At 44.0% G+C, this 27228-nt stretch overlaps 1 protein-coding gene across 2 annotated transcripts in view; it reads right to left on the bottom strand.

Moving 5' to 3' along the window:
• The window catches only part of LOC139277637 (casein kinase II subunit alpha), a 121321-nt gene that overhangs the window by 23306 nt on the left and 70787 nt on the right, over positions 1-27228 (bottom strand). For both annotated transcript variants that reach the window (XM_070896380.1, XM_070896378.1), the window contains 5 exons: positions 24238-24339; positions 18347-18397; positions 15105-15164; positions 4648-4731; positions 778-888 (listed from right to left, as the gene is read on the bottom strand). In XM_070896380.1, the coding sequence (XP_070752481.1) occupies positions 778-888; positions 4648-4731; positions 15105-15164; positions 18347-18397; positions 24238-24339 (408 nt within the window). The remainder of the gene's footprint in view (positions 1-777; positions 889-4647; positions 4732-15104; positions 15165-18346; positions 18398-24237; positions 24340-27228) is intronic.

Below are 27228 nucleotides of genomic sequence, written 5' to 3'. Positions count from 1 at the left end.
TCGAACCTAAACTGGCTGTGATAACTCATTCTATTTTGGTGCTCTTACCATGAAAGCCGACAGAACTTGGATCTCATCAGTCCAAGCTGGATTAGAACCCAGCTTCTAAAAGAAGAGAGTCTCCAAACCCACCATCTCAAGTCTGCCCTCAAATACTGCACTTAATTACTGTAAAATTTAAACGGCAAGCTAAGCATGCAGCTTCCAAATTTCAAGCTTTTAGAATCACAAAACACAAGTGTTCTACAAATATTCTGAAAGCACAGTAGAGTTTGGAAGTGTTTAAATCAATGGTTGAATCATCAGTTTACAGTTGAACAAATCGGACTAGTATTTTAATTGTCTAAGATGTTGTCTCATGATCTTTACTTTCATCAGTTGATGAAACCTCATTGTGGCATGTGATGTATCCAGTAAGCAGAGAACACTGTACCAAGGGTTCTCTGTTCAACCCACGTTTACCACACTTGCCAAGTTATTGGCTGCGGAGAGCAAGTGACTTCGCCTACAGGGTGGCTTATGACATTGAACCCAAGGAAAATGTTGTGTGTTAAAACTCAAAAATGTAAGAAGGAATTCATTATACCATATTCCAAAACTGCAATCGACTTGTTCAAATTAACAATGGACACCAAAATAATTTACATCAGTATTAAAATAGAAAATTCACTAAACTGCAAGTAGCGAGATTGCAATCTACCAATACTATAGAATGGTCAGTGAAAATTAATTCAGGACACAAGAGCTTACAATTCAAAAAATGTTGTTTTTCCTCACCTGATAATCTACAAGTAGTTCAGGTCCCTTGAAGTACCTGGAAGCCACTCGGACGTTGTACTCCTGCCCAGGATGGTAGAACTCCGCCAGGCCCCAGTCTATCAGCCGTAACTGATCACAGATAAAAACACAAATTGGAAACAGATCTTGTGAATATGGGGCGTGAAGGCCTTTTTCATCTGACGAGTGGCAAGTAATTGAGATAATTAAAATTGGAGAATCGGCAGCAATTTATTCCCCCAGCCCCCCAATTTCCACCCCATCTCTCCTAAAGGAATGATTCTTGCTGGGTTACTGCTCTGCATGGGTACTGGCAGCTCCCTCGATACTTCATCCAAGTGCCCAGTGCTTCGTTGCAAGCTTAGACACCGAGTGCCCGAGAGTTAGTGGACCATAGAAAGCACCACAGGCAATCCAATCCTGTCCTTAACTGACGGCCAACACCCATGCACTTTCCAGTAGAGTGCGCTGGATAGCGATCAGGACCAGGGACCCGGGACCCTGGCTGAATCCTCCCCCCAGTCCTTCCCTTCCTAGCCCTGCAGTGCCAAGGACAACTGCAGCGTCCCTACTCGTGCCTTAGCTGTGATGGCAGCTTATTCATAAAGCTTTTACACGCACAATTCTAGAAAAGACTGAATGGCAGCAGGTTACACAGCATATCAGAATTTAGAATGACACTGAAATGGTCCACAATCAGTAACCCACCTGATTCACTGCCCACGTACATTAAAGCTACCTCGGCGGTTTCACTTTGGCATCGATATAAACATGCATCGAGCGCACCTGCCAGAATGGAGGCAGCTGCATTTATCTACCCACTCTATTTCTTTATGCGTAGAAGTGCAGCTATAGGTCTCACTATAATAGAAGTATTACACCGTAATTGGATGTTTGAACTCATTTGAACGCTGTGATGGTTGTTGACCAATATATAACCCTTACAGAAATTTACAGGGAAAAATTCGGTATCGCCCCATTTGCGAGGCGACAGTCTTTGCGCCCGGCGCAGAGGTCTCTCCTCTCGCGGGAAATTGGGGTTACGGCCCCCGAAAGGAAGTGGAGCGCAAAATAAAGTGGGAGATGGTTGGGCACAGCGCTATGTGCTGGGCCGTGTAGGAGGGGCTCTTCCCTTAATTAAAAGGGAAGGATCCAGGTTGCATTCTCTGCAACAAAAAAAAGCATCCTGCTTGGACCACCAGGTAGCAGGGGTGCCATGCCAACAGCTTGGCATTCAAGCAGAGTGCCAGGCTAACCAATCGCAGCATGAACCCCACTTTCGAAGTGCCAACAGGGTGCAGGTCAGCAAATCTTATTTTGAGCACACCTCCGCTTTAACTTTCGCCCCGCATTCCCTGGGGGTGCTAATGGGAGGCGCAAATGACCTGAATTTCTAGGCCTTAGTGAACTGGTTGTGTGTAGGTAACAGGATTTCTTTTTACATTTTATTACTATTCTAATTAATACTATTATTAATCTGTATTTCGTGCAACTTCTGATTCAACTAAGCCTCCGAGAGAAGGAATTTCACAGCAAAACACCTGTACAGGAAAACAAACCTTCAACTGCTTCACATCTGTCACAGCCCATAACGCACCGCTGTCAAAATGCATCTCCAAAACATGAACAAACTGAAGGCAACAGTTTCTCCCTCCCCTGGGTGTTACAAAAAAATTGTATTCCGACCAAATGTTGCCCTAAGCAACTGCACTGTCACCATGTTGAAATGCTTGAGACAGGAAACACAAGAAATGACTGGCTGCCGTCAATGGCAGAGTACTCCATTTTAATGTAAAGTCCCAACATCGCTTAATGCCAAGTTTTGTTTGGTAATGCTCCTGTGAGGCACATTGGGGCATTTTTAGACACGATACAAGTGCAAGTTGTTGTTGTGACTTGCTGAGTTTAGTTCTGGATCACTGGATTAATCAACTGTATTTTGTGATACTATGTTTAGCCACAGCATCTAAAGGTGTTTGTCAGTAAACACATGAGCAGGAGCAAAATACCATAGCCCTCATAATGCAGGAGAGAAAAAAGGGCAGCTGATTCAAACTGGGGCCAGAAAGGACATGAATCTGGGCAGGCAGCACGCAGGCACTCCTCCAGGAGGGCAGTGATAGGCTCTATCTTTAAAATACACAAATTAAAAGTGGATTTCCTGCAGCATTACTTGGGTTGCATCAGGATGGCTGGAAAGCCTGCAGCAGGAGTGCAGACAACCGCCTGCAAACCAACCCAAGCCCCGTGACTGACAGAGGTTAGGCTTCAGAATGCAAAACTTAAAAGATGCATTTTCAATAGGGGTTGGGCAATTTTATGGGCGAGTTGAAATACTTATATTCTAAATTGCATTTGTTAACTGTGTATAGGCAACTGGATGGGTTTAGCAGTAATAGGTGAGGAACCATTACATGAAATATATCATCCCGGAATCTGGGGTCTGGACGACAACAAACTGGCAGCATTCGCTGTCATTCCGCCTTTGAAACTAACCGCAATTTCGGGATTTGATGCACGCGGAAATCCTGAAGTTGCGGTCCGTCATTGATAAGGAGATCCCCGCTGCACTTCGTTGATTTGAATTGAAGGTTGGAAAACCCGAAATTCTCGACACAGGGATGGAGAGATTGCTCCTGCGAAGCGTCCCTCGGGGCCAGCAGCGAACGCCTTAGAGTCCTTTTCTCTCCCTGGTGGCTTTCACTTGCGGGCGGTTCATCAGTCGGGGGTTTGATTTGGCCTCATTCCTAACCTTTTTTTGCTTGTGCCCAAGACACAAGTTCACTGCGCTTATGAATTAAAACGTGACCTCGTGCATAAGGTAACTGGGATAGGAAGCTGCAGGATGAACCACGAACACTTTTCCTCCATTGGAACATTTACTAGAAAGGATACAGGCATCAGACGGTACTTCTGATCCCTTCCAAATCAGAATAAATGATCACATTTACAGAACAACAGGACATATGACGCAGGCTGAAATCTACCAAAAGTTTAAGAGGATTAACAGAAGTATAAAAATAGCAAATTTATATAGATTATAATATTTCACTTAACTTACAGCACCTATTTCAAAACAATGAAAGTTAAGACTGTGCATTACTGGTGATGAAAGGTTTTACATGAGACAGATATAGCAGAAACAGAGAGATAGGAAAACAAAAACACCTCAACTTCACCCTGTGTTATATGCCCCCTTTTGCTTGAAATCAACATGGCAGTACAAAAGTAAGATTTATTTTTAATACAGGTGTGATGTCCGAAATCCGGAAACCTCGGGAACGAGGCCATTCCAGAACGTCTTTGCCTGGGCCGAAGTAGGTAGGTAGGGGAGGGAAGTTGGATGGCCGAGGTGGGGCGGGTGGTCAGGCCAAGGAAAGGGGGGGGGGGGGGGGGGGGGGAGGGGGGGGAGGGGGGGGGGAGGGGTCGGGGCAAGCCGAGGTCGGGTGGCCGAGTCCGGATTTCAGAACATTTTCTGGTTTCCGGACAACCCCGATGTCCGTATTCTGGAACTCCGGACGCTCAACCTGTAGTACCTTCACAAGCAAAACTCTCGAGCACATCAAAGACTCAAATGAGCCAACGGTGAAACTGGTTTGCCTATCCTAGTAGGCTCCCTGATTGGATTATCACAAACAATTAGCTTACATTCTTCAACATTCCTGTCTGATAGGAATGGACAAAACATGAAACCTCCACTGTTCTTCAAAGGATGCATAACCTGGTTAGCAGAGATCGAAAAGTGCATCATCTGCATGAGTAAATGCACTGTTGGTTCCAATTCTAATTGTTACCGTAAAATATTAGAAAAGGAAAAACAGCATACGCGCCTTTAAATACTGGAGTAATTGTGTTGTTTTTTGCTGTTACCTTTCTGTGCTCATGGTCGATCATAACGTTGTGTGGTTTCACATCTCTGTGCATGATTCCCATACTATGGCAGTAATCCAGGGCCTGCAAACATAGAAGATCACTCTTAGAATATCATCCGACCAGTGCGAGTACACTCTCTCATTAATTAATAAGACTGACAAGTGAACAAAGTACTGCAAGTAATTTACAATGAAAACTAGGTAATAAGGTATGACAATACAAGAATCCTATTAAGAGCTCATCTCATCAGTAACTAATTTTAGTTACGTTAATGTCCATCTTGAATAATGACAGCAATTTGGGTGGTTCCGTGTGAGTTTTTACTAGAAAGATGTATTCTCTGTCTAGATGTTGAATAAGATTATTGTGACGCAAAAGCCAACATGAGACTTGAGCTTCCCCACTATTGCAATAAGTTATTTGTGTGTGAATATTATTTGGGCCAGAACATTGAAACCCCTGTAAAAGCTTGCCTTGTAATAAACCTCATCAGTATACACATTACAAGCACAATTAGCAGCAAAACTGCTCCTTGCAGTAAAAAAACTGTCCAAACTGGTAAACATCACAGCATTTAGACCAACTGGGGAGAATCAAGGCAAACGTTTCAGTGAATTGGTGGCACAGTAACTCAGTGTGTTATGCCAAGAACAAAGGGTCATGGGCAAGGACCCATTAGGGGGTTGGTTATGATCTTTGTGAAGGCATTACCTTAAATAAAGACTTGGATTTCCAGTATTACACGTATTAGTGCCCATTTACAGAGCAGCAGACTAGTGAAGCTCTGGGCAGAGATTAAAATGAATTGAAGAGTTTTAAATGATTACGGTGAGAACTATTACCAGCAGACAATCATCCTTGTACATTGCGAAGAAAGGCATTAAGCCAGAATTCATTATTGCTGTGCAGCTAGGTCCTCACCATCAGCTAGCTCTCCACATCTGTAGTTGTGATTTTTAAATATGAGTGACTTCCAGCTTTCCAAAAATGTCACTGAATTATTCCAGGGCTAACTCACCATTCAGCCGCACAGAGCTGCAAATGTGAATGAGCCATGGCTTTAGACAAGTGCCTACTGGTAATTTAATATGCATATGGGAGTGCTGCACTGGCAGAGGTGCCGTCTTTCAGATGAGACGTTAAACCGAGGCCCCGTCTGCCCTCTCTGGTGGATGTAAAAGATCCCACGGCACTATTTCAATAAAGAGCAGGGGAGTCCTCTCTGGTGTCCTGGTCATCATTAAATAACGGCCGTAATGACAATGCTGAATGTGGGAGCTTGCTGTGCGCAATTTGGCTGCCGTGTTTCCTACATTACAACAGCGACTATACTTCACAAGTACATAATTGGCTGCAAAATGCTTTGGGATGTCCTGAGGTCAATGAAGAGGATATATAAATGCAAGTCTTTCTTCGATATACTTCAGGGATACAATATGTCACCTAGTTTGCACTAATGCAGGTAAAGGAACCTTTATTTCTGTTGTACAACGCTCAGATTAACGATACAGGTTGAACCTCTCTTACCCGGGACTCCCTTATCCGGCAACGCCCCTCATTCAGCACCATTCCTGGCAGGTCGGGTCTGTGTGTGAAAGTGGCGGGAGCCGCTGCGGCGTCGAATGTGGGATGGCCGGTGATCTGGCGAATCAGTGCCGGCCTCCCCGCCTCCCACCCACAGCCCCCGAGAGAGACAGCCTGACACTCACAGAGACAACTGCAGCCATCGAGCTGCACAGCGCCTGCCATTTTGCAGCATTCCGGCGTCGGCAGACCTGACCTGGGTGGAAGCAGCCAGGTCTCCTGATGCGAGGCTGAGCCCAGCGGAGGGGCCGGGGCTCAGACGAGGATGGCGAGCAGCGGGAGGGGAGGAGGTCGGACCGTGAACACAGAGTGGGTGCTGTTGGTGCCCCGGGTCAGCAGTACCCAGTAAGTGTGGGTGTGGGTGGGGGTGGGAGGGTCGGCATGACCTCCCGTCATCCGGCAAAATCCCTTATCTGGCACAGGCCAGATCCCGAGGATGCCAGATAAGGGCGGTTCAACCTGTACTTATAAAACTAACCTATTCTCACTCATCATCAAAAATACATGCTCAAAATGTTTTAAACAACCAAACAGTCCTGGACTGCAAACTAAGATGATGTTTCCCAGGAGGAAAGGCACTCAACCATGAGGGGAGGGGAGCGGCAGTTCTGTTTAAGGTGGACTCCAGGAGACCGGCATTAAGGAATGGCCTTCAGCATTTACGCTACTCAATCTGGCCTCCTTATCCCGACAGTGGAATCATAGGTCCAGCTTATTTTTTTTTAAATATAAAAAGAGGTAGCTGATCTCTCAAAACCCGACCTAAACAAACGGCAGTATAAAAGCAGCTCATGGCCGAGAGCAGCAACTGTGAAGAGCCAGGGACAAGTTGCCTGCCCGGTCTGCTTAGTAGGATACGGTGCATAGAGTGCTAAAAGAGAGAGAAATCTGAGGAAAGTGAAATGCAGCAGGCTTTCTGCCGATACCCAGAATAAAACTAAATAGAAAACAACAACCCTGCATATGCTGCGTAAAGAGAAAATACAGACCCTGCACCCTCCATTCAAATTAAATGTGGCAGTCTTAAAATGGAACAAAAATCTAAAACAGCCGACTGCAGCATTAAACATTTAGACTGAGGGAAGCAAGACTGCACCAAAACCCACCCCCTGCAGGGACCATCAATCTCACTGCGGAACAGCCTCACAGAGCCGTAATGATTTTCTGGCTGAGCAGAACTGTGCACTTGACATGCCGGTCTGATGCAGCTTTTTATTTTAAAATGCACATTATAGCCGTAAAAATTTAAGCAGGATGGATTTTAGGCTGAGGAAGAAAGACTGGCCATCTTGTAAGGTCTTTCTCGCACGCTGACAGGCAACACGCCACTGATTTTGGGGCACAGATCGATCAACATTCTGACGGGCAGCTCCCCTCCCCATGACTGTTTTGATGTAGGCGTTTAAACATCAAACCGGGGCTTGGAGGGTTAAAGTAGGAGGACAAAAAAAAAGGAGGCAGACAAAAAGCAAGAAACGATAGACCAGTTAGCCTAACATCAGTTGTTGGGAAAATGCTGGAGTCCATTATTAAGGAAGCAGTAGCGGGACATTTGGAAAAGCATGATTCAATCAAGCAGAGTCAGCATGGTTTTATGAAAGGGAAATCATGTTTGACAAATTTGATGGCGTTCTTTGCTGTAACGAGCAGAGTGGATAAGGGGGATCCAGTGGATGTGGTGTATTTGGATTTCCAGAAGGCATTCGATAAGGTGCCACACACAAGAGGCTACTGCACAAGATAAAACGCTCACGGGGTTGGGGATAATACATTAGCATGGATTAGCTAACTAACAGAAAACAGAGAGTCGGGATAAATGAGTAATTTTCCGGTTGGCAAACAATGACTAGTGGGGTGCTGCAGGGATCGGTGCTGGGTCCTCAACTATTTACAATCTATATTAATGACTGGGATGAAGGGACCGAGTGTAGTGTAGCCAAGTTTGCCATTGATACAAAGGTGGGTGGGAAAGCAAATTGTGACACAAAAAATCTGCAACATATATAAATATATATATATATATTGGGCAAAAATTTGACAGACTGAGTATAATGTGGGAAAATGTGAGGTTATCCACTTTGGCAGAAATAATAGAACAGCAATTTATAATTTAAATGGAGAAAAATTGCACAGTGCTGCAGTACAGAGAGACCTGGGGGACCTTGTACATGAAACACAAAAAGTTAGTATGTAGGTACAGCAAGTAATCAGGAAGGCAAATGAAATGTTGGCCTTTATTGCAAGGGGGATAGAACTGTTTCCTCTGGTGGGGGAATCAAGAATGAGAGGGTATAATCTTAAAATTAGAACTAGGTCATTCAGGAGCGCTATCAGCACTTATAAAGGATTGTAGAAATCTGGAATTTTCTTTCCCCAAAATGCTATGGACACTGGGGGAGAATTGGAGCTTTCAAGACCAAACTCAATATATTTTTGTTTAGGAAGGGAACCAAGGAATGTGGAGCTACAGCGGGTAAATGGAACTGAGGCGCAGATTGGCTATGATATAATTGAATGGTGGAGCAGGCTCGAGGGGCTGAATGGCCTACACCTGCTCCTATATGAACCAACCACTTGGTACTCTCCATCCAAGCTTCTAAAAGGATGGTCAGATGGGAGAGTGGTATTGTTTTCGACTGAAGAATGAATGAATGAAATCTATACAAAGTAGATAATATTTCTTTCTTTTTCAGTGACTATCCTCCATACACTGTTGGGAGACTAACCCATATTATTCTAAACTGGCAGTAGGTGGTCTGGGAAAGAGAGGAAGGAGGAAGCAATTGGCCAAGTAAAATTGGCCAGACTTGCATGGAACCGAAGGTATCACAGACCCACACTATTGTGTGCATCGATCTAGTAGTAGATTATGACTCTCCAAATCAAAGCAAAGGTGGAGACCCGCTCCTGTGAGTTTGCACTCTCAAGCAATCGCGTCTCCATTGGAGCCTAACCAACAGGGCCATGCACCCAACCAATGTAAATGTGGGGCAGAAAAGAGAGAACAGCATACTGCTATCACTCTCCTGAGGCAGGAACGGTCACGATTATGTAAAACTACACTGTGGTAAACACTGGATTGTTATTCCTTTTGCAGTCTTTATCAATGGTCAGCTATTGCAAGGATGCCCAAAACACAGCTACAGAACAGAGAGAATTATTTTTTACTGAGCCACTGGGAATGGTGGTAACAGTGAAGAATATCCATTTTGCAAGTCTTTGGGTCTTGGAGTAAATTATTTAAGGGGTAAAAAAAATCCAGAGAGGAAATTAACAATTTTTTTGAGCGAGTTGTTACGATCTGAAAGAGTGGTGGAACTTTTAGGGAATTGGATATATACTTGAAACAGAGAATTTTGCAGGGCAAGTGAGTCTTTCAAAGAGCCAGCAAAGAACACAAGTGGCCTTCTGTGTTGTATGATTCCAAGTGATAATTGGCAAGTCTGGTGCTGCATAATGTGGAGCCATGGAAGAGTTGAAAGGCAGGAGACAGGGCGGGTGAATCCTCAAGGCGATTGGCAAAAGAACCAGAGGCAACATGAGGAAAAACTTTTTTATACAACGAGTGGTTAGGATTTGGAATGCACTGCCGATAGGGTGGTAGATACAGATGCATTAGTAGCCTTCAAAAGGGAATTGGATAAATACTTGTAGGAAAAAATTGCAGGGATATGGGGAAAAAGCGGGCGAGTGGGACTAACTGGATTGCTCTTTGAAGGAGCTGGAGCAGACGAGGGTTCAAGAGATAGCCCAGCTTTCTGTGCCATTCTGGGGATTGTTGAGGTTCTGCTGGTAGCATCTGCAGGATTCTAATCAATCTTCTACTTACCCACCAAAGGAATCTTTTCCAACAAAAAGGGCGTCGGTACTTCTGCAGTCTAAAGGTAACACTGAAAGATGCAGCAAAGCCAGCCGATGAAGCCATAGACTCTGCGCCTGTGTTCAAGGCTTTCACCAGTGCTTGCTGCTCCAGTGAGAGAGTCAGTGCCAGGGCATCGCCCATGGGTGTTAATCTGGAAGATTACAATGGGCTATCAAACGTTCTCATCCAGCTCACCCCGGCCTGGTGACAAACAGCATTCCGCGGAGCTGACGCAGTAGCGTTTGGCAACTCCAGCGTGGCCCAAGCCGAGTTAGTAACAAGACACTTTTTAAAGACAGACTTTCAAACAAAAGAAATGCTGTAACTTCTTAAACATTCACTGTCAGGAAAACGCCCACACTTCCACACACTGAAATTCCAGCATCCTTCAAGTTTCCTTTCACTCAATAATTCTTGAGCTTCATTTTTTTTCAGCACAGAAGCTGGCAGCGTTTACCATCAGCTTCAACTTTTAAGTTCCTTTTCCCCGCCTTTTGAAATGCTGTCTCAACAACTCATTTTGTTTCTTTAACTCCCTGTTCTTTTCCTTCATTTGCTGAGCTCCCAGAGCTTGCGTCACGGTTATCGCAGTCCCACCTGGAGTTGGGTTAGCATACAACTTCAGTCACCATTCCTGGCTTCTAGGTCCTGGCGTTCTTTTTTTCCTCTCTAAATAATTTCTCCGATAGTTGTTATCCCTTATGTCCCCATGTTGGGCGCACACGTGGGCTGCATCGTGTAACAACTGCCTGCCATTATCTAATCTTCTCCCAGAGGGTTGTGAATCTGTGGAATTCTCTGCCCAGGGAAGCAGTTGAGGCTGGCTCATTGAATGTATTCAAATCACAGATAGATAGATTTTTAACCAATAAGGGAATTAAGGGTTACGGGGAGAGGGCGGGTAAGTGGAGCTGAGTCCACGACCAGATCAGCCATGATCTTATTGAATGGCGGAGCAGGCTCGAGGGGCTAGATGGCCTACTCCTGTTCCTAATTCCTATGTTCCTATGTTCCTAATCTGATTTTGCCTAGAGTTATGCGGTTCTGAATCCAGTCTGTCATCTTTTAATACGAGTCCCCCTCTGGAGTGCTCAAAAACGACAATAAACCTATCACAAATTTCTATCTCTGGCCCTCTCAACATTAGTCCACCACCCTCAATTCTGCCGCCCTTTGATACGGCTTCACGCCTGGAATGCTCGAAAACGACACCTATTTATCATCTCTGACCCTCTCAACATTGTTCGAGTCCGCCATCCATAATGAATTGCCACAGTACTGCTGGTAGGGCAAGGTGTCCTACACGCCCCGAAGGTTTTCCTTAAATTGCTAGGCAGACAGCCACGGCAGTCCTATGATCTGACTTACACCAAAGTACATTACAGGTAATAACCGTTCGTCAGCTCCTGGCTAGGCTCGCCACTGTAAGAAAAAATTGGAATCCCTTAAGAATGTTCAAAGGTTCGAAGCTGATGATGATTTATTTAAGCATAAGTGACGCTTAATACATAATGTACTTTTGAGCAGCAGTTTACAAAGTACAATAAAGAATTGTATTACCCGATATAACTCTCCTAACTGTCCTTTAGGTAGATTATGTGGCCCATTCCGCATTCCTTTTACTGGAGAACGCGTTTGCTTCTGTCCGGAGCAGTGCCCTTTCCTGACCCTTCTATACTGAGAATGATCCAAACCCAGGATATAGCCCAAGAACCGGAAATCATGCATCTCCCACAACAACAACAACAACTTGTATTTATATAGCACCTTTAACATAGCAAAACGTCCCATGGTGCTTAAAAGGAGTATTAGGAGATAAAAAATTTGACACCGAGCCACATAAGTAGAAATTAGCGCAGGTGATCAAAAGCTTGGTCAAAGAGGTATGTTTTAAGGAGCGTCTTGAAGGAGGAAAGGAAAGATGGAGAGTCGGAGAGGAAGCCCCCCTTCTACCAAATCAGGAGCCCGGCAAGGTCTGTGGCCAACACAGGTCTTTGGCCCTCCCTTTTCTGAGCCCAGTACAAGCTTTCCATTTCCATGGTGATGATGGCTTCTACTTAGGGCCTGGTTTTTAAAATATACTTTAAATTAATTCCAACAGGAATAAGACCAAATTAATAAAACTATATTAACTTAATAAAAACTATAACACAGGCCATCTTAGTACTAAACTATAGTCTAGCAGATCTTAATACTGAAAATGAGTAAAAAGGAACTTAACTGGTTATGCTTTAACCACTCGCAGTGGTTCAGCTGTTCCCACAGGGAGAAAGAGATGAGAGATAGAGCTGGAGACATGTGTTCTTTTCCCTATAATAGCAAGTGCATTTTCACCATACAGAAGGCCATTGGTGACACACCCAGCAATCTGTGGATTTTGCAGTACAGCAGTTGTAACAAAAAGCGTGGGGTCATTTAACTCTTCGCAATGCCTGATCCCTCAAATTACCCTCTAATGTATGAACCGGAGTATGCTCACAGGTTTGTAGAGCTGTTAAGTTGGGAGTGGGTTAGCCAGTCACGTGTTGTTCAATAAAACCCCAGCCAGTTGGGTTCGGGGCATCCACGATAAGACAGGTGTCTGAGAGTCGGGTGGATGAACTAGTAATGTGTAGTGTGATTGTTAAACCTTTTTCTAATAAACTAACTAGTTCTTAATAGCAATGTGTTGCTGTGAATTCTTAAGCAAAGAACCCATGAAGCAAATACATTACACCCTCAAAAGCCCATTTTCTTACACAAGCTGCTCCCTCGGAAGCGGCAGGGTGAAGGTGTATGGCCTGTTGCTGCGGAAGATTGGGAATTAGACTTTTGCTGTGGATGGGAGGCACCCAACAGAGTGGGGCTGTTGCCAGGTTCGGCATCAGAGCACACTGAAGTGTTGGTGGCACTTGAGGAAGTTGGATCACAGCTGGTTGATTTACCTATTATTCTGGATGCATAATCACTTTCAATCTTTTTCCTGGAGTACGAGAGATTCAATGAAGCCAATCTCAGCAGGTATAGGCAGAGAACCTGCCTAAATCTAGCAAGCGGAGGCAGGTCTTGAAGACAGACACCGTCATATTGTCATCCGCACTTGGTACAATGATAAAACTCTTTGTTGGCTGCAGGATGACAACATGGTGCCATTCAGCATCATGAGCTCAAGTTTAGAGGACTTTTGAAAGTCAAATCGCTTGGAACTGTATCAGCCAGTGTCAAGTGGTGCAACAGGCATGAGGTATGCAAATTGGGATAATGCACGTCAATCATATACAGCATGGTTAAAAAGAAAAACCCAGTTGTTTTTTTCTTTTTAAAAACTGTTGATGGACGCAAAAAAAAAAATCAAGTTCAACACTGTCTACCTGCAAACACCTGCCGGGCCGACGGGCCGAATGGCTGTAACCATTCGATGAAATTAAAGAGAGCTGCAACAAATGCCAGTGCCAAACTCATGAACTTCAAACCAAGACATGCTTGGGAGTGGTGAACATAGTTCCTGGGTGGGGGAAAAACTAACTCTCCAGCGTGCACAAGGGTGGGGGGGGGGGGGGGGGGGGGGGGGGGGGAGGATTTTATATGATGCAAGAGCTCGGGTAATGAAGCGAGTTGGACTCACCCAATGTCAAAATTATAGCGGGGATCTTGCCTGTTATGCAGTTCCCCATAAATGTTGATTAACAGGCCTCAAATCCAGTGGTGCGTAAAAGGATGTAGTTAATGTTATACGGTTTACTTAACTTACTCAATCCTTTTCCAGATTATCAGAGACAGTAATATACAGAATATAAATTCTTAGAAATTACTGACCGGAGTACTATTTAAACCACTCCACGGTAGAATACTGGACATCAGAGATTACGGTCAGAATCCTACCCTTTGATCTTTGATTTTTCAGTCAAATAGACAAGTAGCACACTACTTTTTAGGCACAAATACAAAGTAATTAGGTTTCGTTTGAAATGGTATCTTTAACTACTCCCATAACACATCACTGCTTTGATACCAGGGTGAAAACGGCACTCTGCCCACGCGAACAGAGCTCTGCACACAAGCTTACATTAGCAGAGCTCCACTCTCTCGGTGGCTATTTCTTAATGTTAGGAGATAGCAGACATTAGTATCTGCTTTCTCCCAACGTTGAAAAGGCTGAATTAAGTTTACAGAATGCCCAGGAGGTCCAGTGGACCAGACGAACACTTCTTCAGCCCAGCTTCATTCAGCAGTGGAGGCAGCCTCACTGAAGTAGGTTCGAGCTAGGTCGGGACAGAACCCAGGAATTATGTTGACATCTCAAGAGCGCTGGGCACTTCACATCAACAACTACAAAACGCATAACTATATGCTGGCTAAAATAAGCTTACATCTCTGTGTAAAGAAAAGGAACGGGCACTTCAGAGTGATTAGAAGTCAGCAATTCAATCAAGACTCGTATTACTGATTGCTCAAGATGAAATTCAAGTAGTTGACATCTGTCGCCTGAATGTGCAGATTACAATCTTGAAGTACTCACTGGTTAAAACAGGCTGCAGTTCATTTGGTTCATTCAACTGTGAATCAATTTAAGCATCTGTACTCTACATGTCCCTTAACATTATGACAGTGGTGTCATTACATCAAGTTCATCAAAATCAGCAGTAAATCCACAAGACATATACAACAGTTTGTCCTGGCAATCAACGGTAGGTTCCTCAGTAGACATGTAGTAATGACATTCCAATTTTCTAGTGAGATCTACTCCTACATAATTTGAGAGCCACAGCCAGCACTAATACTGCCACAAACACCACAAAAACCACCTACAAAAAACAACCTACATAAAACTGGGGACAGCCCAGAAAATTGACACTGATTCTGGCACCCCGACTACTGCCCTAAGCCATCGAAGGATCTCACTTGTGATCTGGGATATTAACCATTGACAGCCTTCATTAAGTACTGCCATGTAAATGTTCAATTATCTGTATTATATTAATTATTTTTACTATGTGTTTTAAAACAAAACAAAAACATTTCAACATACCTTCAAAATCTCATACATGTAGAACCGTATATCATAATCTGTTAAGGTCTGGTACAGCTGCTGTAGGGAATACATACAAGAAAAGGTTAATAATATTTTCAACAAAGCTAGGAACGTTTTACTGAACACAAAATTCAACAAAACTTAGGCACAGATTAATGAAATACAGAATACATTTCTTCTCCTTAGTTAGCATACTTATAAATGCACATTGTGAAAAGGAATAAAGCATATTGATGAAAGATACCGAACCCTTTAAAGGGCATCACTAGAGTGACAGTTGGATGGACAATCATATTCATGCTTCCACTAATCAAGTTCACAATCTGTTATGACATTAACAACTTATTTATATGTAGATTAATTGTGTCTCAAATATCTCAAAATGCTTCGTACAGACAATGAATCAGATTGAAGGGCAGTGATCGTTATGTAGTCAAACTCGACTGTGGGAAGGAACTACGCAGAGGTCAGACACTTCCACAAGAGTGAAAATTGTCACCCGCTTCACTCGGACATCCCTACAAGACAGTTACAGTGCAGCATGGCCAGAGACATGGGATGAAATGCCTGCTTTCGTGGTCAGAAAATAGGCTAAAGGTCTAGTGAGATGCCTTAGAAAAATATGGAAACATTAACTGGCAAAAATATGGGTTCCAAAATAAAACATTTGAAAGTGGTTTGGGAATATCTGCAAGAAAAGAACAGAACAATTTCAGACTTTATTGGTATCAGGTTATTTTTAGGGAGGGCATTTAAAGAGGGAGGTGAAAAGACGAAGAGGTACAGGGAGAGAATGTGGCCAAGGCAGCTGAAGGTACGGCCGATAATGTTGGGGCAAAAGGCCAGCGTTAGATTAATTGATAGGGGTGCTTATATGGCTGGAGGTGGAGAGAGATATGGAGGAGTGAGGCCGCGATATGGAGGAGCGAGGCCGTGAACGGTTTTATACATGAGAATATGAATCTTATATTGGTTTTACTCGAAACACTTGAGGGTGCTGCAGAATTATTATGACAAATGGAGGACGATAGGCTAGGCAAGTGGGATTTGGAAAGTGCAGCTGTAAGTCAGAGAGCTTTTTTCCAGGGTCAGACACAGAGAAAGTGGGGTTGCAAAGGGGTAGGGTGATGTAGATGGTGAGGAATACATGGTCAGAGATTGCCTTGTCTGTGATGGAGACGATGAGAGTGATAGGGCCATGGGAGTTGGTATTGTCAATATAGTAGCCTTGAATATGGGCAAGAGAGTTAATATAGGGGGCTATGTTTAGAGAGGACAAGAAGTCAGTGAATTCAGAGGAGATGGGGCAAGGTGGGCCGAGATAAAGATTGAAATCACTTGGGGTGGGGCTTGGGGGCTGCAGACAGGAGAGAAGGAGAGGGGTGGAACATGATGAAGTGCTTGAATGAGAAAGAACCAGAGTAGTAAGCAGGAGTGACCAAGGTGTGGTTTGGTGATAAGGGCCACACTGCCACCATGGTAGTTTGGGCAGGGCAGGTACTGGAAAATATAGCCAGGTAGGGAGGCTTCAATAAGTCATCCATCAGTCAAGTTTCAGTCAAAGCCAGGTTGCCAATGCAATCATCCACAATAAGGTCATGGATTACAAGGGAATTTGCTAATTAGCATTGCGGAGTTTAATTGATGGGGCAGGAATTGATTCACTGGCAGAGTTCAAGTGGTTAATGGTGGGAAGGGTGCACCAGAGGTCGGCAAAGTGAGCTGACCTCCGGTGTAAGCTGGATGGGAAGGCTGATTAGAGAGGAGGATTTGGCAGTTGTGGGCTGCTGCTTGTAAGGAGGTGGGAATGGGTGCCTTAATGGACCCTTCGGAGAATGCCAAGACAGGCTTTTATAAAGGGGATAGGGGATCCAAGCCTGAAATTGCAGCAGAAGTAGGAGGCCAGGAATCTTGATGGGTTGGGGTCAAGGTTCCTATAAATGTTTTTCCCTTAGGCAGGCCCTTTAAATTTTCTGCTCGACATCTCTTCCAGCGGTAGGTAGCAGCTGGGGAGTGGCCTGCGCAGGACCTCGATCGGTGCACGGCTGAGTACCTTAGGGGGAACATTTGTTGGGGTAGAAATTGGGTGGGGTAGAAATTGGGTGGGGTAGGAGGGGAGGAGTCCAAGTACGAGAGACAGGAGAAAATAAATGTGCCTGGACTAGGTGATGGGACAGGGTGGAAGCAGGAACGAGGAGTCCTCGCGGAGACGAAAGAGGAAAATACAGGAGATAGAAGTAATCTGCTTGGGTCCGGAGCGGCAGCCAAAAAGGACACTCGGGTAATTCAGGTTACATGGGCATGGGCAAGATTAGAAGAGGTGTCACCAACGTCCGCGCAGCTCTCTGGACCCCCTGCGTAGTTGGCTCGTCAGCTTTTCAAAGGGGAAAACCATGTACACGCAGAATTTTGAATGGGCTGCGCACCAAAAAAATTTAATGGGAACACTGGGTGTGACCTGGTCAAAAACAGAGGACCTTCACCCTTACCCTATGTTTTATGGGTCAATTCAAGGCTAATTGGCAGCTCATTGGGGTCATTAGAGGTCAAACTATCCCAGACTACTTTTTTTTAAATATATACACACATACATAGATATATCTCATACATATATATCCAATTAGAAGGTATTTGGTTTGTGCGGAAGTTCCCGTGCATAGGAAATGATGGGCTGTTTTATAAATTTACTTCTCTTTAAATAACATGCGAGACAGAAAATAGCACGTGATGCCTGAAAGTGTGATGGACTTCGATACCGGCAGACAGTAGATTTTTGGCAGTTGAAATATGGAATTAATAAGATTGTCTTCAGTTGAATTGAAAATTAATTCATTGACTTTAAACAATGAAAAATGAGTGTGTCGTGGGCAATTGAGAGTTCAGTTACAAGGTGGTCCTAAATAATAGGAGAGGAAATAAAGGAACTGGTTGACTGAAGAGAATATCAAGTAGCAACATCAATAGCTGGACGGATGGAACAGTAGGCTCAAGACTATGATTTTCGGAGAATACACATCTACAAATGTATGCTCCAGTCTCTGATCAGCTGCAAGAGAAAGCAATACTGAGGCGGCAAGTTATTCCTCATGCACAACATTGCGGGAAAGCATTGCAACAAATGCCTCTTTTCTTCGCTGAACCCTACTTCTGTGGGGGTGAGGGGAGGGGGAGAAGAGGAATGGAATATGAATACCAGTACTATTTAGAACTAGCTTGTAACAAAAAGGGCACAATCTTACCTTGAAATCTGTGTTGTTTACGTGTTCAAAAACCAAAGCAGGTGTCCGTGACTGAGGAGAAACAAAGAGCATGAGTCATAGATCTTTAAAATTAATAATTTATGTAAAATATTTTACTGATTATAATTTTTTTTGACTATGAATCCTGTAGATAGTAAACACTGCAGCAATGGCATGCTGGTAATGGAGAGGAAGTGGATGAAATGCTGAGCTACTTGAGCGTTGCTGTACCAAGTGGAGAGTATTCCATCACACTCCTGACTTGTGCCTTGTAGGTGGTGGAAAGGCTTTGGGGAGTCAGGTGCTGAGCCACTTGCACAGAGTACCCTGTCTCTGACCTGCTCTGGTAGCAACGGTATTTACATGGCTGGTCCAGGAGAGTTTCTGGTCAATGGTAACTCCAAAGATGTTGATGATAATGCCAGTGAATGTCAAGGGGAAGTGGAGATGGTCATTTGTTGGAGATATACAAGTACCAGGTAATGACTAATAGGTCTAAATTTTAAGTCATATGCAGTAAGCTAAAAGTGCTTTCATCCTGTTCCACAAACACATCTTTCACTTTAGCCAAATGGTCATTTAAAAATAACATCTCCAGCAGAAATCAACCAACTCCTAGGGCCCAAGTTTCGGGCCGCGCCTAGAACGGCGCAGCCCCGACCTGGACGCCCGTTTTTCGCGCCACAAAGTGCGCCGGAAAAAAACTTCCAGATTCTCCGGCTCCCTACAGGTCCTCTGGCCCTCGGCGCGGCGCGGCGCAGCACGAGCAGTTGGGGGCGGAGCCAGGTCCCTGCACTGAAAACAGTGCCGGGACTCTGCACATGTGCGCTACAGTGGGCGCACAAGTGCAGTAAGCTCCAGGCGCCCAAAACTGTGTGGGAGGGGCCCGAAGCACGCAGCCCCTAGCCCTGGCCGAATGGCCTCACTGGGACTGCGTGCATAAGGCTGCCTCCCACACCCAGCTCCTGCTTCTTCCGGACCGGACCCGACCCGACTTGACTCCCGCTTCCACCCCCCCACCGACCCGACCTTCGCTTCCCCCGCTCCCGACCTCCCCGACCGATCTCCGCCCCCCCGATCCGCGCTCCCGACCCCGACGCCACCTACCTGTCAATCCGGTAAGTCTAAGCTCAAAGTCTTGGGGCCCCCTCCTCCCTCGCTCCCTCCCTTCTCTTCCCCCCCCTCTCCTCCCTCCTTTCTCAACCCCCTTCCCCCCTCCCCTCCCTCCCTTCTCAACCCCCTCCCCTCCCTCACTTGTCACCCCCTTCCCCGCCCACCCCCTCTACCCCATCCCCTCGCTGTCAGAAACACAGACACTGACAGACAGAGAGTGAGAGACACACACAGACAGACAGAGAGATAGAGACACAGAGACACACTGGGCGGGGGGGGGGGGGGGGCATCCCAGCACGCTGTTGGAGGGCTCCCGGTGCTGCAGTCGGTAAGTAGAAAATGTTTTATTTATTGATTTTTAAAAAAAAAATTATTTCTTATTAATTTTTTTTGATTGATTTTATTGGTTGATTTATTGATGTTTTTATCATTTATTATTGATGATGGCTCTTTATTTGTAAAACTGAAGTGTTTAATGTTTGTAAACTTCCCTTTAAACCCCCCCTCCCCCATTCCCTACTCCTGATTTGTAACCTATGCCTGATTTTCGAAAGTGTAGACAAGGTTTTTTTGAGCATACAAAAATCTTCACTTACTCCATTCTAAGTTAGTTTGGAGTAAGTTTTCACTGCCGAAACTTTGAAAACAGGCGTAAGTGGCCGGACACGCCCCCTTTTGAAAAAAAAAATTCTGTTCCAAAGTGAAACTGTTCTAACTGACTAGAACTGGAGCAAATTAAATGCCGAGAATTTGAATTTTTAAGATACTCCGTTCTACACCAGTTGCTCCAAAAAATCAGGAGCAACTGAGGTCGAAACTTGGCCCCTAGTGTGCACTAAAGGAGCCAAAAAGCCCGACTTACTTTAAGCCAAGAAATGATCAATGTTTTATAGATTTTCGTAATTTCCTAATCATTGCAAATACTATTAAAACTGCACCTTTAATAAAGGGGCTAAAGAAAAATAAAAAACAGCATAAATGTACATATTAACAAAAATAATCCAAACTACAAAGCACTGTGTAACAACATTTCAAGCAGTCACAGCCACAAATTGCAAACTGTAATACACAATGAAAGAGTCACCCTGTCCACCTCTAACCTCAACCTTTCTGAAAAGGCTAGTCATTCATACAATCATTCAGTGCAATTTTTCCACTCTTATTTAAACCAATAAGATGCAAGTGAAGTGGTTCTATTGGAAAACAATGTCATTATTGGGGAGGGGGTGGGGCAGATCGCTATACTGTGCTAGTATAATTAATTGGTTGGTGTAATTGTGCACCATACAAAGAACTGGAGGAATGAAGTCCACACAAGCCTTCCTCTGCACGGCTCGTTACCACCCTCATCCAGCCATTATCTTATTAAATGGCGGAGCAGGCTCGAGGGGTCAGGTGGCCTTCTCCTGCTCCCATTTCTTATATTCTTATGTTTGGAAATTCCTCAGGAAAAAAAAAGCTAAATAATCTATGCAAATATAGTTTTCCTCAAAAAGGAGATAATTTAAATCTCAAACATGGGATCGAGGTGGTGCAGTGTGTTAAGATACAGGTCTTTTACCTTCGGGGCTTGGGTTTCAACCCAGCCAATACTGATGGAATGATTGCTGTAAGGGTCCTGTGTAAAATGAGTTCAGACAGTCTGAGTCCGGTTCCCAGTACGAGTCCACAGCAGCAATCGAATTCAGCATTAAATGGAGCTAAACTGTCAGTGTCACAGGAAGGAAGGTGTGGAAAAATGCAAAACTGTCACACTGGTGCAGTCAGAGTGCAGGGAACTTTACATCTAACTTGACCTGGGAGTGCTTGATGCTGGAAATAGGTACACAACGTAGAAAGTGTTCTATCCCCCAGTTCAAAGTCACAAAAAGTGATGAAATGCCTAAAATATTAATGATTTAGCATCCAAATTACAGCCAAACAAATCTGTCCAAATAAAAAAAGACTTCAGTGATGGAGTCCTTGTCTGCAGGAATCAGGCATATTTCTGAACAGAACACTTGCATAATCCTCGAGAATTGAGCTATTGTACATTCACATTTCAACAATCCACTAAATGCCTACCAGGCAAACCAGATCTTGCCACTCTTCTGCAACATATAGTTTAACGCGACTGTCACCGCGCCTCACAAAAAGGGGTTTCGCTGCAACAAACATTTGCGTGAAATGTCTACGTGACGCACGTCACTCAGAACAGGCAACGTACAGGCTGCCTGGAACTCTGGAGAGATCAGGCAGTTTGGAGCTCTTTCCTGGAACCTTACAGGAAACATCCGCAGCAGACACCCAGACTGCCATCAGACAAACCTGAAATCCCCTGGCAAAACTTACATATCCAAGCATGTTTCAAAGATTGTGGTCAGAGCCTTACTTTCCTAAGCATTCTAGGATGCATGCCATGATGATCCAGTGCTTTTCCATTTTTCAGTTCCACCAAATTTTTCAGTATGATTTCCTTATCTTATTCTATCTAATTGATCCACCTCCTCCTCTTGTACCACAACTCCCACACTCTGTTGTTTAAAAGCCAAACCTGGTTAGACCGCAACTAGAATAGTGTATCCGGTTTTGATTCCTTTCTTTGGGAAGAATGTCAAGTCCATGGAGAGAGTGCAGAGATTCAATACGACACCCTGGATGGGAGGCTTTGGGCAAGAGGAGAAACTAGAGAAGTTGGGGCTCTTGTCATTAGAACAAAGAAGGTGAAGAGATCAAAGAGGTGTTCAAACTTTCACAGTTTTGGGGGGAAAACAATTTGTGTCAAAAGAAAGGAGTAGAAGATTTTTTTTTAAATATGGAGTCATTCGGACATGGAAGTCCTAGTGAATGAGGCGTGGAAGCAGAATCCATGTTAGATTTTAAAAAGGTAAATGAGAGACATTTTAAAAGGAATGAGGAAAGGGCAAGGGAATGGAACTAACCGGTCTTTCAGAGAGCTGTCACAGATGCCCTTCTCTGCTAATTAGGAAATCAGAACCCAGCTATAAACTAACAAAAGTTTTCTTGAGCTCTGATGAAAGCTCATCATCCTGAAATATTAACACTGTTCCTCTCTCTCTGCAGATGCTGCCTGACCTGCTGAGTGTTGCCAGCATTTTTCAGTTTTCCAGCATCCGCAGTATTTTGCTTTGGTTCAAGAATTTTCTTTGTTTGGTTAGGTTGCTGAAATTCCTATTATGGCAACAGCACAACCAGGCAAGTTACCTTTGTGTTCAGCTGAATGCCAGGAACACTGCTAAATCGCTCTGGTCCTTAAAACCAAATTGTTCCCAATATGTTGATCTGTACCAATAACCCGAACGTGTTAATTCTCGTGCAAGTACTTTGTGCAGCCGCTGTATAGTTTGAGTCACAAAATGCAAGTACGTATATTTTTCTGAATTAAATGAATTTGCTAAAAAAAAAATCAGTATCCATTCTTCTTGTGCTAGCCCAGACAGAACGCACTGGGCTAATAAACTGTAAAGGGCATCACAGCAAGCAAATCCTGTTCTCGAGAGGTTTTACAAAAGTAAAGCCGATCATAAATGAGGTGATTTTAGATCTGTCAGCTGGCCACTATAGAGACTGGATTGGTTAAGAATTACTTCATGCAATATATTTAACCTTATCAACACTTTAATTTCCTGTGTTCTGAGATATGTTTAAACTAGCACTACTGTATTACAAAACAGAAGGAAATATAGTCCACGAAATACATTAAAATACATATTCAGCGATAATGAGGGGGCACAGATTTAAGGTGATTGGCAAAAGAACCAGAGGCGACAGGAGGGGAAAAAATGTACTCAACGAGTGGTCAGGATTTGGAATGCATTGCCCGATGGGGTGGTGGATACAGATTCAATAGTAGCCCTCAAAAAGGAATTGGATAAATACTTCAAATTGCAAGAATAGGGGGAAAGAGCAGGGGAGTGGGACTAACTGGATCGCTCTTCGAAAGAGCCTGCACAGACTCGATGGGCTAAATGGCCTCCTTCTGTGCTGTACTATTATAGGAGGAAACATTTCCTGTGACAATCTGGACATGTATGATGGTATACATGGAAAGTCTCCATCTTCAGCTGCCCTTTATTCTCAAACCCATGCACAACTGCATCGAGTTGATCAAGAAAACAGAAAATAAGACACCGTGGACTACGAGAGATTCGGGCAACAGACAGAAGCAGGATGTGCGTCGTTTATTACTCTCACGGTAACATACACTATGGAAGGAGTTAATTCAAAAGAGTTGTAAGCGGTCTTCTAATGAACATAGCTCAGTGTGGGGCATCGATAGCCATCGATCTTTTAATGAGTATGATTTAATCACCGATACGTTTGCACTCAATTACTGGGAGCAATATCACACATGAATGTGATAAAATATTAACGACATCTGTTTTACACAGTGCTTAACTAAAGCAAGGCCACAAAAAAGCCTTTATTTACTATCCAGAAATGCAGAGGGCAGCAACTTAAACCGACAGGTGGGTGGGTACACCAGTAGCAGTCTACAAACCCACAGGAAGATTTGTGCCATTAAACAACAGAAAATGCCAAATTTTTTCTAATGTGGGTTCTCACTTCCCATTATTATTTCAGATTTCCAGCACTCCGTTTTCTCTGCTGTGCCATTAAAATGCAACAAAGGGACAAAAAAAATTCATCTCCTTTACAAGATGTGGGCTTCAGTTGCACTTTCACAAAACCATTTTTTCCATTGTATTTTTTTTTAAATTGTAGTTGCGTCTCAGTAAAAACTCAACTGAAGTGAAAGAAGTGGAATCTTCGCTTACCACAGGATCTTTGACGATATCTATGAGTGTGATAATATTTGGACCGCCACGCAGATTCTCCAATATTTTAATTTCACGCTTTATTTTCTTCTTCTTTACAGGCTGCAAGAAAAAAAAGTATTGGTTTGTTTTAATTATATTTTATAAACTAAACTGCGATTGCTTTGTTTCTTTACTTTTGCTGTCGCACACAGGCTCTGGAGCTCCACTGCACCGATGGGTGATGCACGCACATTTCCTCAGGTAGTTAGTCTCTGATGTCGAGCGTGCTTTCTGGAGAGGCAGAAAGTGCCCCTTAATAATACATGGGGAGGAAAGGGCAGGGGGGGGGGGGGAAATTAAATCAAGAGGAATTATCTCAGGCAACTTTCATCGCCAGGTATATTGGGACAAATGTTAAAGGCGCTATATAAATATAAGTTGTTGTTGTATTTAGTGCTAATGGAGGATAGTAAAAATCACCCTTCCACCCAATACAGAGATATGTGATAAAAAGAAAATGGCAACATGCCTACAAAAACATTAATAGGAATGGATATTCGGTACTTAAACAGCCCAGAGGCATGTGAAGGAAGAAAATATAGATTTTTGACTTTGTTCTATTATGAGTATGCTCCCAGGCTTATGAAGGAATGTATTGCAATTACAACACTGGATGTGGGCATTGCTGGCTGGCAAGGCCAGCATTTATCACCCATCCCAAATTGTCGTTGTGAAGGCTGTGGTGAGCCACCTTCTTGAACCACTGCAGCTCGTGCGGTTAAGGAGGAAGTTCCAGGATTTTGACCTAGCGATGAAGGAACAGCGATATATTTCCAATCAGGATGGTGTGTGACTTGGAGGTGATGGGTGCTCCCATGCACCTGCTGCCCTGGTCTTTCACGGTGTAGAGGTCGCGGGTTTGGTAGGTGCTGCCGAAGCAGCTTTGGGGAGTTGCTGCAGTGCAATGTACTTGTTTGAAGTACATTTTGGTATTACTTTTACCTGTGGTAATTTGCTGGTTTCCCCCCCTCCCCCCCCCCCCCCCTGCTCCTCCAAATATTTCCATTGGTTAATAACTGGAACTCTTCACCCCACATCTGCAGGTCTGTTATTGAGTACCTCTTGTTTAAAAAAAAAATGGGAACAGGAAAAGACATGACACTGTAAAATTACAGGTACGGTACACCAAAAGGTGTTTTGTTCAGTGCAATTATTAATTGAGGGCCATTCACAGTGACTGACAAGTGAAGATTTTAACCGCAAAATATTTATTAATGCTTTTAAATATAGCCATGAAATAACGTTCATTGCCGGATCATCGGGAACAGTACCATGTTATTGGACTAGTAATCCACACGCCTAGACTAATGATCCGTAAGACACAAGTTCAAATCCCACCACGTTTAAATTCACTAAATCTGGAATAAAAAACTCAAATCAGTAATGAAGACTATGAAACTACCAGATTGTTGTAAAAATCCATCTGGCTCGCTATTGTCCTTGAAAGGAGGAAATTTGCCATCCTTACCTGGTCTGGCCAGACCCACAGCAATGTGGTTGACTCTTAGCTGCCCGCTGAAATGGCCTAGCGAGACACTCAGTCGTACCAAACTGTTACAAAGAAGTATCAACACATGGACTGCAGCGGTTCAAGGTGGCGGCACACTACCACCTTCTCGAGGACAAGTAGGGATTGGCAATAAATGCTGGATTTGTCAGCGACGCCCACATCCCATGAATGAATAAATAAAATTTTTAAATCCCAACCAATTACCATGCATTATCCAATAGATATCCTTCAGAAGCAATAATTGCAATACACATGAAAAAAAATTACCAATCCACAATATTGTGTTGGAAAAGTATACATGGTATAACAATTGGTGCTCCAATGCATTGACGTTAAATGGCAGGTTAATGCCTCTAATTATCCCACCATATCAATCTTGCAGTGTAAGAGAGGTGCAAGGCTCTGTCCGCCAATTTAAAACTGAGATGAGGAGAAATTTCTTGAGGGTTGTAAATCTGCGGAATTCGCTGCCTCAGAGAGCTGTGGAAGCTGGGACTTTGAATACATTTAAGACAGAGATAGACAGTTTCTTAAACGATAAGGGGTTATGGGGAGCGGGCGGGAAAGTGGAGCTGATCAGCCATGATCTTATTGAATGGCGGAGCAGGCTCGAGGGGCCGTATGGCCTACTCCTGTTCCTATTATGTTCTAAGAAGGGTTAAAAAGAAAACCAAGTAAGGAATCACACTCACTTCCCCGATGGCTCAGCAGATTTACACAGTGAGAAGTTGAGCCATTCAGACCAGGAAGGCCTCAAACTTGACTCCCGATATTTGTTGGATTGACTGTTCTCAGCCAGGGCAATGTGCTTGCTATTGAGGAAGTGCAGCGAAGGTTCACCAGACTGATTCCAGGGATGGCTGGACTGACATATGAGGAGCGACTGGATCAACTTGGCCTTTATTCACTGGAGTTTAGAAGGATGAGGGGAACATAGAAACATACAATATTCTGACAGGACAGGACAGGTTAGGTTATAGATGCGGGAAGAATGTTCCCGATGTTGGGGAAGTCCAGAACCAGGGGACATAGTCTTAGGATAAGGGGTCGGCCATTTAGGACTGAGACGAGGAGAAACTTCTTCACTCAGAGTTGTTAACCTGTGGAATTCCCTGCTGCAGAGAGTTATTGATGCCAGTTCAATGGATATATTCAAGAGGGAGTTAGATATGGCCCTTACGGCTAAAGAGATCAAGAGTATGGAGAGAAAGCAGGAAAGGGGTGCTGAGGGAATGATCAGCCATGATCTTATTGAATGGCGGTGCAGGCTCGAAGGGCTGAACGGTCTACTCTTGCACCTATTTTTTATGTTTCTATGTAATCCTCACTAAAGGAGGCAACAAAAAAAATCAGCTACCCGTTGGAAGTATGCACGTGCGGACTCGGGGTGAGGACAGGATCAGGATCAACTCCGACATCCCCCATAATCAAATAACAAG

Source organism: Pristiophorus japonicus, chromosome 12, assembly GCF_044704955.1.
Source record: "Pristiophorus japonicus isolate sPriJap1 chromosome 12, sPriJap1.hap1, whole genome shotgun sequence".
NCBI lineage: Eukaryota > Metazoa > Chordata > Chondrichthyes > Pristiophoridae > Pristiophorus > Pristiophorus japonicus.
The sequence above is the reverse complement of the archived record's forward strand: the minus strand, read 5'-3'. Positions and strand labels throughout refer to the sequence as shown.